This window comes from Lactuca saligna, chromosome 5 (assembly GCF_052625555.1).
Source record: "Lactuca saligna cultivar CGN05327 chromosome 5, ASM5262555v1, whole genome shotgun sequence".
NCBI lineage: Eukaryota > Viridiplantae > Streptophyta > Magnoliopsida > Asterales > Asteraceae > Lactuca > Lactuca saligna.
In genome coordinates this window covers 242,594,491-242,608,622 of record NC_136421.1, presented here as the reverse complement: position 1 = coordinate 242,608,622, position 14,132 = coordinate 242,594,491, and the positions used below count along the sequence as shown (strand labels likewise).

Here is a 14,132-nt window from a genome sequence, read left to right as displayed (position 1 = left end):
TAAGAAGTTGCCAATATGTGAACACGGATAAAAGGTAGTTACCCTCCTAAGTCATTTTCCTTTTGAATTACCGGTTAAAAGCAGATATTAACCGGTAATATTGGTGTAATTTAAACAGTTAAAACAAGTTAGTTGCTTTATTATGTACAAAAAAAAAAGTTGCCAATATGTGAACACGGATAAGAGGTAGTTACCATCCTAAGTCATTTTCCCTAATAACTTTTATTAAATACTATTTGAAATAGGTTTTTAGATCATAATTTTTTTAAAGTAAAATAAAAAAGCTTATATTACCGAACAAAGAAATTTTAATTTTTTTCGAGTTTTTTTTTCTCTTAAAAGCTGAGTGTCAAAGACATTGTTAAAAGGTCTAAAACGAAGTGACTATGAAATCTCACAAGTTCTTATCATATGATTCCCTGCGTAAATAAATGAGGTGATTTATTATTATCTTTTATTTAAATTGAACAATTATATATTTTTCATGATGTTTGATACACACCAAATATTCTGTAGAATTCATACTAAATGTCAGCTTCATATCAACCGTCAAGATTCTAGCGAAATACTAATAGACTACATCTGTGATATTTAACCTAAACATATGATACACAAGTTACAACTTACAAATCTCCCAATAAAGTTATAGATGTGAAATTAAATATGAGGAGGACACTTAGTTTATGAATATGTCAAATTTAACCCCTAGATCCTTAGCTACCTTAGCTATGCTTATTTCTTTTCCTATGCCTGTGATTAAAGTCAAAATGTCACCGACTGTACCCAAAAAAAGCCTGTTACTTTTTGCTTTTAGTTCCTCCTAGTCTTGCTAAACCCTACAAAAACACACATACAAACACCCTCACTGTGTGAGTATCCTGCTCTCTATATAATAATACATACACACACAAGCATCAAGAATCAAACATAGACACGAACCCATTAACCCGTTCCAGTTTTAAACCTCTTGTTCTCGTCAAAATGGGTCTTTTATTTATGATAATCTTGGTGGGGTTTGTGTTTGGTTTGATCTTCAACCATTTCTTACCTTTGTTGTTCTTGAAAAACAAGAAACTTGGTGCTCTTCCTCGAGGCTCATTTGGATACATACCTCTTCTTGGTGAGACCCTAGCTTTTCTTAACCCTCATCCTTCCACCACCATTGGCTCTTTTCTTCAAGAACATTGTTCTAGGTAACTCATTTGATATAATCTTTTCAAGAATCAAATTCTAAACTTGCTATAAAAAGAAAGATTCTTGATTGTACACATAGAATTTCATGTTCATAAAAGTGATACATGAGAACACACACCTTTTATAGCAAGAACATATGTTGAAAACCCCATATTTTGTTTTTTCAGGTATGGGAAAGTGTTCAAATCACATTTATTCTTCTCACCTACCATAGTTTCATGTGACCAAGAACTCAACTACTTCATACTACAAAATGAAGACAAGCTTTTTGAATGTAGCTATCCAAAGCCCATTCATGGTGTTCTTGGGAAGATATCTATGCTTGTGGTTGTCGGTGACACCCACAAGAGGCTTAGAAATGTGGCCCTTTCTCTTGTTTCCACCACCAAATCTAAACCTGATTTTCTCACCCACATTGAAAAAACCACCCTCCAGATTTTGGATTCTTGGAAGGACAAGAAACAAATCATCTTCTGTCAAGAAGCTCGAAAGGTTTGCAGATGGCTTCTAGTAATATTATGTTATTAAATTATATATATCTTTTTAATCGGTTACTTAATTAATGAACTTACAGCTTACTTTTTTCACAGTTTACATTCAATGTAATAGTAAAACAAGTGCTAGGGTTAACACCAGAAGAGCCACAGACTGCAAGAATTCTTGAAGATTTTCTCACCTTTATGAGAGGTTTAATATCTTTTCCTCTCTACATCCCGGGAACTCCTTATGCAAATGCAGTTAAGGTACGTAATTGATTGATTTTCTACATTTTAAGGTTTTTTAAGTTTCATATAAGTTCACATATTTTACTAATTTTTTAAAGCTACGAACTTTTACTAGCCCAAGATTTGACATCAAAATCAAACTGAATAACTTTTTTTTTTTGTTGTAAGTTTCGGTAGTTTACATTATGATTTTTAGAAAACATAATTATTATTGTTTGCATCATTATTATCATCATGCATCTTGGTTTTGTAAAAGGAAGAAGAGGCATGTACATGTGATGATGAACTTTGTGTTGGTGTCAACTTTACAGGCTAGAATCAGAATATCAGCAAGTGTCAAGCAAATTATAAAGGAAAGAAGAAGAAATAATAATATTATCTATAATAATAATGATGATGATATTTGTGGGAATATGAATATTAATTCGCAAAAAAAGGGGAGTGATTTCTTGGAGATACTCCTAGGTGTTGATACCTTATCTGAAGATGAAAAAGTTAGCTTTGTTCTTGATGCTCTACTGGGTGGCTATGAAACGACTTCTATTTTGATGGCCATGGTGGTGCATTTTGTCGCCAAATCCCCATCTGCACTCGAGCAATTGAAGGTGTAGTCTTATATATATATTCGTTTTCTAACTATTTTGGGTTTGACTTTTTGAAGTTAAAGCTACTATTTTGTTACATTTCAAATTGATTTGTATTTCTTTTACCAAAACTAAAGACTTATAATCCCTAATTTTATGATTTTCAATGCTATAATGTTCATCTGAAGCTTGAAAAAGCCGATGTGAATTGGAAGCTAGAATTATTTATTACGTTTGACTTTCTCTAAAAGTCAGGTTTAGATTTTTTTTTTTTTTTTTTTTTTTTTTTTTTTTTTGTTGTGTTTTTTGTAATAATTATATATATTTTTTGTGTTGTTATGTGTTAATCATAGGTAGAACATGAATGCATAAGGGGCAAGAAGAAGAAAGGCGAGTCTTTGAATTGGGAAGACTACAAAATGATGGGATTCACCCAAAATGTATTCGCATTTCTAACTTTCTTTTAATATAATTTTTATTCTATTTTGAGAAAAATAACGATACCAATGGTTTTATGCATAAATAATAGTTAACATCTTAAAGAGAAAAACGATATACGTACATATGATGTCCATTAATATACACCCTTGATATTCCATTTAATTTATTTATATACATGACAAAAATATATTTCCATGAAGACATAATTAATTAAATAAGTAATTACTACTAATTCTAATGATGATGTCAATAACCTAGTATACACTTTACTTTTGTCAATTAGGTCATCAATGAGGCACTTAGATATGGCAACATTGTCAAGTTTGTGCATAGAAAGGCTCTCAAAGATATTAAATTCAAAGGTAAGTTATTATATATGTTTAATTCTTTATACCCAATTGTTGGTCTTCTAAACATATTCGATATGATTTAAAAATAAAAAATATTCTTTTATCAATTAAATACAAGATTTATAGGTAGTTAGCTCACAAAAGATGCACCTCATAAAGTCATAAACAAATCAAAATCTTTCTAAAGCTTAAGATACAAATCTCGTCCTATGGTTTTGCTCAATTTACAATATTAGTCCAAAAGTTTCACTTGCTACAGTTAGAATCTAAAATAGTTTCATTTTTGCATTCATATTTGCAAAAAAGAAGTAAGATCGAAGATAACCAAAACTTGAAGGGGGTAGGTTATAGAAAAAAGCAAAAAACTAGGGTAAGTGATGTTTAGTATAATATATAATATTTGGATCAAAAAGATATGCAAGTATTGGATTATGGATTTGCAATAATAAACCTAACTGGAATCATTTTAAAATAGTCGATTACAACAATATAATAAGACTAGCAATTGAAACTTTTGGACTAAACATGCAAGTCAAACCTAATTATAGAGACGAAATTGCAATTTAAAGGTCAAAAAAGGTTCTTTCATCATAATGATTCATGCATGCATGAGCCACTTCATATCTTTTGTATCTTATAATTGTTCTTTTGACAATTTTTGTGGGTCGTTTTGATATTAATTAATATTGTTATTTGTATGAAATACTGAAAAAAGACATATGTTTTGTATTTTATGGTCAGATTATTTGATACCAGCAGGTTGGAAGGTCCTACCAATTCTAAGTACAGTTCACTTGGACCCATCCATCCATTCACGTCCCCTGGAATTTCATCCTTGGAGATGGGAGGTAATTCATTAATATATATATATATATATATATATATATATATATATATATATATATATATATATATATATATATATATATATATATATATATATATATATATATATATATATATATATATTCATTTGGGTTAATGACATTGGTTTATACGTGTAGACACAGAGGCAAGATCAAACGGGGAAGAAATTCACACCGTTTGGTGGAGGATCAAGATGTTGTCCAGGGTCCGAATTAGCTCGGGTAGAGGTTGCATTTTTCCTCCACCACCTTGTACAAAATTTCAGGTGAGTGTTGTTGATTATCTTTTTATTTTTTGTAAATATAAATAAAGTCAATGGTAAATTGATAATTTTAAGAATGGTGGTGGTGATGTAGGTGGAGTGTAGAAGATGATGATCAACCCATTGCCTATCCATATGTAGAGTTTCAAAGAGGTTTAGTATTAAATCTGGATCATTTTGCCCTTTGAGTCAAGCCCAAAATATATCTTGGAAATTATATATTTCTTGAGAGAGAGTAATAAATCATCAAGAATACTTTTATATGCTTTAAATTGTATCTCTAGAGTAGCATTTTATTTTCTTCTCTTTTTCTTTTTTCTTTGAAATTTGTATATTAGTAGTTCGTCATAAAATAAAGTGTCCTAGACACAAGTATTGTATTGAAATTTGTTTATTTATATTTGTAAAAATATAAATGTTGCCCCACATTGGAAAACCAAATCTAATTAATAACCTATAAAAAAATTAAGAGTAAGTTCATATAATTGTAATGAAAATTAGAATTGCAATATGATTTTTTACCTTATCATATAACTCTTACAGTTTTATTTTGTTTTGGATATAGTTCCTAACTAATATCATGTAAAATGATTAGAACGTCATTATGTTAAAATGCTCTCTCCGAAAGAAAACCTATTTGAGGATTGCTTATTTAAACTGTATTAAGTTTGTTTTGGTTTGGCACATGTAAAAAACAATTTAAGTGTTTGTGTTGCAAAAAAAAATTATGTTTATTCAGATATAGTATCGTTAATAAACAAGTACTTTTTAATAATGGAGTTTGATTCCAATTTATGATATTATAAAAGAACCTTGAGTTTTATTCGATCAATCCGAATTGATCTATGGTTTCAAACTCTAGTAGCGGATTATGTTTTGGCAAAGTTGTAAAATCTTTCAACGGTAGCTGGACGGTCGATCGGAGCTAAGGGATTAATCGGTCTTGGCGGGAATTAATCATGGATTAATCGGAGACGATAGATTCTTAAAATCAGTGGCGGAGCTAGAAATTTTTATATGGAGTACAAAAAATATCAATAAATATTTTTTATAGTTATCATATTCGGGACATTAAAAACATGATATAATCTCTTTTATTGAGGGTGCAAATATCATAGAACATGTTTACAAATAATTTTTTTATATACGTTAAACAATTTTTTTGGGGGTGCTGTAGTACCCCCAACGTCCCATCTGACTCCGCCACTACTTAAAATATCTACTCTAATAAATAAATGTTTTTTCCTACATGTCTTCTTCTCCTTCATTTGGATACATGACATTTTCTAAAAATTTTAAAATTTTTATTTTCCACTTATCATTTCATTGTATTTTTCATTTTATTAAATTAAAATTCTACATTTAATATGTAAGGTATTTATTAAAAAAGTTTATATATGTAATGTATTTAATATATTAAAGCCTCATTAATTTTAATAATTCAAAAATTTTCTAATTTTTCTTATAAATTCAAACTTTTCACATGTTAAAATTTAATATTTAGTGTTTTTTAAATAAACTCATGTAATACATGGGTCTCACACCTAGTTATATAATTAATCAAAGATTAATATATCTTAAGAAAAACAAGTACTTTAAAGTTAGAAAACAAGAAAATTTGTAATTTGAAAATTAAAATACGAAAATATGAACATTTTGATATAATATTTGAAAATTTTGGAGTAAAAAAAAGTTGATTTTTTTATTTTTTTATTTTTGACTTTTTTTTGGCTATTTTTGACTTTTATTGACTGGTTAATCCCATCAAACCCATTTAATCCCTAATTTCCGTCAAGCACCCCTAATTCTAGTCGGTTGGAGAATGCCAATCGATTAACCCATGATTAATCCCGATTTCTGCAACCTTGGATTATGGGAATCTCTAACCTTGTATTGGAACCTAATGTGGTTGTAGACAGATAAATTTATAGTTGCTAAGTCCGATTATGTTGAACTACAATTAGATGATGTAAGCAACGACTACCAGTCTTGTAAAGTTCATCTAGATAGAGAATAAGTTACTAATGCAAACAATGAAAAAAAATATTTATTACAAAAGAATTTTAATTCCACGTTTTTTGAAGGTGTAGATGTTTGTGATAAATGTGAAGCATCTTCTTCATCTTTATATGCTTTATGATACATTGAATTCGAACCCGTGGATTTCGAGAACAGTGATATTCAATGGCTACCTCCTGAACTAGAAGACGAAGAAGATTAGAGGGAGCCTTTTAAGCAATTTTGAACATGAAAGAGGGAGGTGTAAAGCCTTGTGGTTTTAAATGAACATGGAGTTGCGACTCTGATTGAATCGATCTTGATTGCGACTCTGATTGAATCGATCTTGATTCTTGAGGCCTCATGCTTACCAAGCATACACCCCAACCATTGAAACCAAGATATATATATATATATATATATATATATATATATATATATATATATATATATATATATATATATATATATATATATATATATATATATATATATATATATATATATATATATATAGGTGGGTTCAATTGAGAAAATAAAAAAAAGTTGAGAATGGGGGAATCATTCCCAGCCACTCATTTAATCTAAGCATAAAAGACACGGTGACAAACTTGTAAATATCGTAATAACCTTCAATCTCAAATATGTAACTACAGAGAATTCGATAACTGTTCGTTCATCATCAAAATTTTTCCTTCAACTTTCAATAATCATCCAGATTTCTTCAACTAAACCGGAATTTCTTTGCTGTTCATGAAATTGGAATCGGAGTTCTTGACTCGCAATCACAGTCGACATTGAGGGACTTAGAATCGGTACTCACAGGTTCCCAATCGGATTTTCGGAAATCAAAATCAAATTGGGAAATCGATCAGAGATAGGATGTCGCATCTGAAGTCGAAATCGGAAGTATATGATGATTTAGAATTGATAACTTGATGTTTTTAACATTTTTAAAATAATTAACTTGTTTACACTCCAACTGTTTGATGAAATGCATAAACTAAATTACCACGTTATATTCACATATGAATATGTTTTCTCACCTGAATCAGTATATGATTATTAAAAACACAAAACAAATATGCAAGTCTGTATGTTATTCATATGTGAATAACATATAAAAATTATATATATTTGTCAAAATACCTTCAATATTCATAAGTGAATATACCTTGTAATATTCATATGTAAATATACTGTGTAATATTCATAAGTGAATATACCTTGTAATATTCATATGTGAATATACTGTGTAATATTCACATGTGATATACCATGTAATACTATGTAATATTCACATATGAAATATCATTTAATACTCATAAGTGAATATACCATTTAATATTCACAAGTGAATATACTATGTTAATATTCACAAGGGAATTCATCGTCCAATATTAAAATATGAATATACTATGTTTATTATATGTTATATTCATATATGAATGATACTTAAATTGGAACGAAAAAATCATACTTTTTATTCATAAGTGAATAACGAATGTACTATAATAAAACTTGATGCATTGTTATTCATTTATGAATAATGATAGCTGAAAATATAAAAAAAAAATTTATTTTATTTTAAACTATATCAATATGGATATCTATTTGTAAGAATAAAAAATCATGAATTTTAGTATATTTAAAATCATTTTTTGATAAAAATAGCTTATAAAAATTAAAAAAAAAACGAAAAAAAACTATGTTTTGTATATAGTAAGGTAATGATTAACATAGTTTAAGGAAATATGTTATGTTGGAAAACACATGTGCATTCGTTTCCCATTTACGTCGGTACGTTGGAGCTTTTTGCGGCAAAAATAAATGATTGACTGAGAATGATTCCCCCATTCTCAACCTTTTTTTTTCTCAATTGAACCCTCCCATATATATATATATATATATATATATATATACTAGCTGTTTACCCGTCGCTTGGGTGTGACAATGGTGGTTGAATGCTGAAAGATGAATTAAACCCTAGAAATGAAAACGTCAGCGATATATATATCCAAGATTTGTGAACAGAAATTGCGAGATTTGGGGAAATACGGAGATAAGGAATTAACCGGGTCAAAATAGCCTAAGAATAGGGGATAAGCGATTTGACATTTTCAACTGTTGACCATATGTACTCTACTCTTTTTGTAAGGCATAAATTGATTGTACAAATGCATTGTATGTTTGTACGACTTAAAATTCAACATTTGACCAAAAATGCTTTATAAGGTAATTAAGATATATATATATATATATATATATATATATATATATATTTATATATATATATATATATATATATATATATATATATATATATATATATAGTGAGGTTCAATTGAGAACTATAATTAACCAAAGAACCAAGGAACCAATCGTGAGCGTTGGAAATCATAACGATCAACGGCCAAGAAAATATATGTGCCCTTTTATATTGGACGCACACACATCGGATTATACCACAAATCCTTCCTTTACAAAAAAAAAACTCATCACTTTTTTTTTTTAAATTTTTTTAGGCCATGTTTTTATTAAAAAAACCCGAATATACCGTTGTTCACGATTTTTCATTCCCTTTCCATAGAGATCCATGATGATATATAAAAAACGATTTTTTTTCGAAAAGAACCCACTTCATTTTCTTTGATGAAAAAAGTTAAGGTTTATTTTTTTATAGAAAAAAAAATTTAATAAATATATCAAAATTCATATTTTTTGTACTTTTTAAACATAGATTCATATTCATGTTTAAAAAAAACGATATTTCAGTTCAGATTCACATTGTGAACCTGTTCAGATTCATATTGTAAACTTGTTAAGATTCACCTTGTGAGCCTCCTTAAATTTACAGTGTGCATAATAATAAGTCAGATTCACAGTGTGGATTTGAACTGATCAGATCTTTTCACATTGTAAATGTTAAAATTTGAAATATTTACAGTTTAGATTCACAGTGTGAATCTACACTGAGCAGTTTTTTTTTTTTTTTTTAAACCTTCTCAGATTCACAGTGTGCATAATAGTAATCCAAATTCACAATGTTAATCTGAACTGTTCGGGATTTTTCATATTGTGAATGTTAAATTGAAATATTTACAGTTTAGATTCATAGTTTGAATCTACCAATGTTTAAATAACGTAAAACGTGACTTGGCGGCAATGTCAAGTTTCAAGCTTTTTCGAGCTATGGCGAGCCATGTCGTTTGTAAGGCGTGCCATAAGGCAGCAAATTTGTATATAATTAATAAATTTTTTATATATTTTCTACTATTATTCATTTTTATATACATATACCACTTAAGGCGGCAATTTGTTAAAGCTCGGCGGCAGCTACAAGCCTTGGAGTCGTCGCGAGTCATGACGGAGTCATGGCGAGCTTTTTAGAATCTTGGAATCTTATTGTGCAAATCTTGGACCTCCTAGAACCACCATGAACCAACCTTAAAGTTGCAAGTCTAGTTCTTATGACACCCTCCCCGGCCGATGGTGGAAAATGTCGAGTGGTGATAGAATAAATATTTCCCAAGTCACAAAGTGCCAATCATTTACCTTTTCTAAACAAAATCTACAAATCTTCATGCCGATAATCCTTCCTTGACTGGACCTCTTTCTCTTTCCCTGGAACACACGCGATTTTTGCAAACGTCAACATAATGTTGGTGAGCGTATAAGTTTTCATTTTTTTTGTCTTTTATTGGGTTGTATCATTTTAAGAATCCTTTTTTTTAGAAAAACATTTCCTAAAGTATTTTATCAACCCTAGCTTACTATCTTTTAGGATATCTAACGAATCCTATCTTTATAGGCTATATATATATATATATATATATATATATATATATATATATATATATATATATATATATATCCTAATTTACTATCTTTACGGGATATCTAATGATCCTAATGTATTTTATCTAGGATATCTATGGATCATTTCTTATTACCTCTAGGATATCTAATGATCCTATCTTAGTATTTTATTAGAATTTTTATCTATTTCTAACATATTTTGTCTATCATTCCAAGGTGTCCCTAATGGTAGTCATACCCTAAGGTGATCTAATGTATTACCACGAGCCCCCATAATCGATGTTGTTTGACTAATAATTGTGTCTCGCAACGACGTTTCATCGGACGTCGAAGAGTTAATAATAATAAAGTTATCCTTCCGAACTTGTAGTTAGTAATCGCAAGTGGGGTTGTCAGACCTCATATAGATCTATACATATCTTTCTAGCTCTCGCAAGATTAACGATTATAGATATCAGCTGGGGAATGCCGAATTTAATCAAGGCCATTGGATGAATTAATAGTTCACTAACGTATTGACCTTAGGTATTTATCTTTTATCTTTTATCTAAATCCTTCATAGGGATTTTCTATAATTATCACAATATAAGTATTTTATCGTATATTTGATAGTTATAATCTTTTATCTTAATCCTACTTAAGGTTTTTCTATAACTATCACAATATAAATATTTATCTTATATTTGCTAATTATAATGTTTGATCTCATAAGTATTTTGTATATATATATATATATATATATATATATATATATATACACACACACACACACACATACACTCTAATTATGGTTATTTGAAAACAGGATATTTGGACAGATTAACAACTAAGTACATTGCATATCCCTAAATTTTGACCAACATATCTTCTAGATACTATGTTATCCTATGGAATTGACCATTATGATATCTATGTATTATCTCTTCCTAGACTATCAGGCATCATATCTCTTAGGTGTAATATCATAGTTTAACACTAGGCATAGTATCTATAGCTACATTATCATAAAGCTTTAAGCTTTATAAAATGATTTGATATTTATAAAGCTAAGTATATTTTGATAAACCATTTGATAAACATGTATTCCTCCCCCCTCCCCCATAAAACATTGAAAATAGTGAAAATAGGGCTCGTGTGCTCACTCTAGTAACGTATTCTGAAGCAACCGAAGCTTCGCACCATCGAAAGGATATATTTAAAATGACTTGAGAGGTATAGAGAGAGGGTTTGGAAGATTGATTGGGGTGAGAAAACCAGAAGTAAGCACCTATATTTATAGTGTGTTTGTGCGCGGCGCACTTCATGCGCGACATGCACTTGCTTCGTGGCTCCATCCAAAAATTTCCACGTGTCACACTTTTGATGGTCCATGTCACCCTAATCTTCGACGAATATGGGTATCAGGTGTGCGTGTTGGGCATGACGCGCACCCCTAATCATTTTATAAAAAATCATATCTTCATCATATGTATCTTGTTTTTTTAGTCTTTTTATATATTTGTGTAGCTATCTACTAGCACTGCAACTTTCATTAAGGTCGCATTGTCAAATTTTGACTTTTTCTTTTAACCCGCATTTTATATTTTTCTAAAAACCGTATCTCCTTTATACGAACTTTGTTTTGACATTTTTCCTTTCAAAGTCCTTATCTTAAGGGTTACTACGATTTTAATTTTAGTGACATTAGCCGAAACTCAACCGACCTCTATACGTTATTTTGATGCTAATAGCGTTATTAATGCAGTTGGTTTTTATCTTTATAAAAATCATAACTCCTCCAACCGGAGTCAGATTCTAGCAACGCTTATATCCTCATAATCAATTTGTTGTGTACTTTCCAAATACACTAACCACCATATAACTTTTTGGACACTCATTTTTGATCCTATTATCATTATTTAACTGATCATATTTTCCTTAAATTTGAAAAGTTCTATCATTATCATCTAACTGGTTATATTTTTCTTTAATATGAAAAGTTCTATCATTTTCATTGGTTGATGCTAATCCTTAGTAACAATTGGTGACGGGAAATTCCCAATTGTTACATTTCTCCTATTTCTCTTCCTTTTGCATTAGTTCTAATGGGAAAAAACGACATGTCAGGTGTGAGGATAAGGATGAAGGCACTTGGTGTTTCAATGGTTGTGGTGTTGCTGAAGAACATATGGTGGGGTTGTGAAAGTGATGAACAGTGGCATAGAAAATAGCAATGACATGGGAAGATTGTCTAGTCGTGTCATTACGACAACGGTAATTAGTTTCTCAAACCCTAATTATATTACCACGACCCCAATTTTCTACACGTACATCTTGATGGATGTAACATTCGTAAGTTAGGGATAGACGTTTTAAGTAATTTTAGTTATAATTATTTATTTTATTGAATAATTAAAAATCCCCGAATATAATAATTATTCGTTATATGCGCCATGAGTTATATAAATATCTATTTAATATGCACGTTATGTGAACAAATATTTTAAGTTTATAATATGTGTAGAAAATTTTATTATAAAATTTATCGTTGAAGCGATAAAATGAAGTATAAAAATAAAATATTATTTAGGATAAATAATCTTAATGAAAGTTGTATTGGTCGTAATCACGAGCATGTTCATATAAAGAACGTTTAAATCTAACTTCGTACGAAGAAGTTATGGTATTTTGAAGTTTCGTGTTCCACCCTACACAACAATGTGTGTAATAAAATATGAATCAGAGACAGGTTGCTTATTTGCCATAGTGATCTAAATGAAAGTCGTAGTAATCGTAATTACAAATCTGTGAGTAAAAAGAACAAGAAAATTTAACTTCTTATGAGGAAGTTATGATTTTTTGAAGTTTCTAGTCGACACAATATAATAGTGTGTGACACGGAAATCGAAATGAAAATGGGTTGATTGTTAGCTAAAACTAGGGATGGCAAAAGAAACCGAACCCGATGGTGAAAACCGAAAACCGACATATTAGGGTCGGGTTTGGGGTCGGTTAATTGGGGTCGGGATCGGGTTTGGTATGCTTTTAGAAAATTTTCACGGGTTTGGGGTCGGTTAATTGGGGTCGGGATCGGGTTTGAAGTTTCTACCTGAAACCATTAATATGATTATATATATATATATATATATATATATATATATATATATATATATATATATATATATATATATATATTATGTTCTTTGAGTTATCTTCTTTGTTGTGAACGATTTAAAGAAATTGATAATTTCTTGAGATAGCTTCGTGTTTATTTGTAATGTTAGTGTTTTGACATTTTTTATTCATATTACTTAGAGTAATAGTGATATTATGGTTTATGAATGTTAGTGTCTTTATGATGGGTTTTAGCCATAAGAACTTTCCTATGTGCGCATGCATGTAACGCCCGCAGATCCGGGCTAGTCAATTTAGAGGCAATAGGGGTCAAAAAATGACTTTTCGACAAAAGATTATTTAGAATGAATAGTCTTAACCAAGTTTTATAATATGTCACAAGGTTTCCCTACATATAAAGAACGCCGAAATCCGAGTTATAACGAAGAAGTTATGGCCCGCCGAAGTTTTACGGCAAAACCGGCACGGCACCGGAAGAAGTAAATTGTGAATTTACGATAGAAGACTTTTTAGCCTTAGAAATCTAAACAAAAGTCGTAGAATATGTTAAACTAAGAGCGTCGATAAAAAGAACGCCCAAATCTGACTTCGTATGAGGTAGTTATAATTTTTCTAAGATTCGGCTTAGCAGTGTACAGCCCGAAACTCGAATTTTAGTTCGAGCGGTTTTTGGCTTACGTGAAATAAATGAGAGTTGAAGATCTCATTAATAGGAACTCAACGGTAAAAAGACAGACGAAAACGGAGTCCGTATGAAGGAGTTAGGAATTCTTCGCGG

General features: G+C 30.0%; 1 protein-coding gene across 2 annotated transcripts; it reads left to right on the top strand.

Moving 5' to 3' along the window:
• The first annotated feature begins 770 nt into the window (after positions 1–770).
• Positions 771–4,843, top strand: LOC145047152 (cytochrome P450 724B1-like). 2 transcript variants are annotated; one of them, XM_078995384.1, is made up of 9 exons: positions 771–1,193; positions 1,362–1,686; positions 1,785–1,937; positions 2,231–2,524; positions 2,857–2,943; positions 3,228–3,306; positions 4,036–4,142; positions 4,299–4,426; positions 4,518–4,843. In XM_078995384.1, the coding sequence occupies exons 1-9, from the start codon at positions 982–984 to the stop codon at positions 4,609–4,611; spliced, it is 1,479 nt and encodes a 492-aa protein (XP_078851510.1). In that variant the 5' UTR covers positions 771–981; the 3' UTR covers positions 4,612–4,843. The 2 variants fall into 2 exon arrangements, with proteins under 2 accessions (XP_078851510.1, XP_078851511.1); XM_078995385.1 differs by having other exon boundaries at positions 1,061–1,193; positions 1,769–1,937.
• The last annotated feature ends 9,289 nt before the right edge of the window (positions 4,844–14,132 follow it).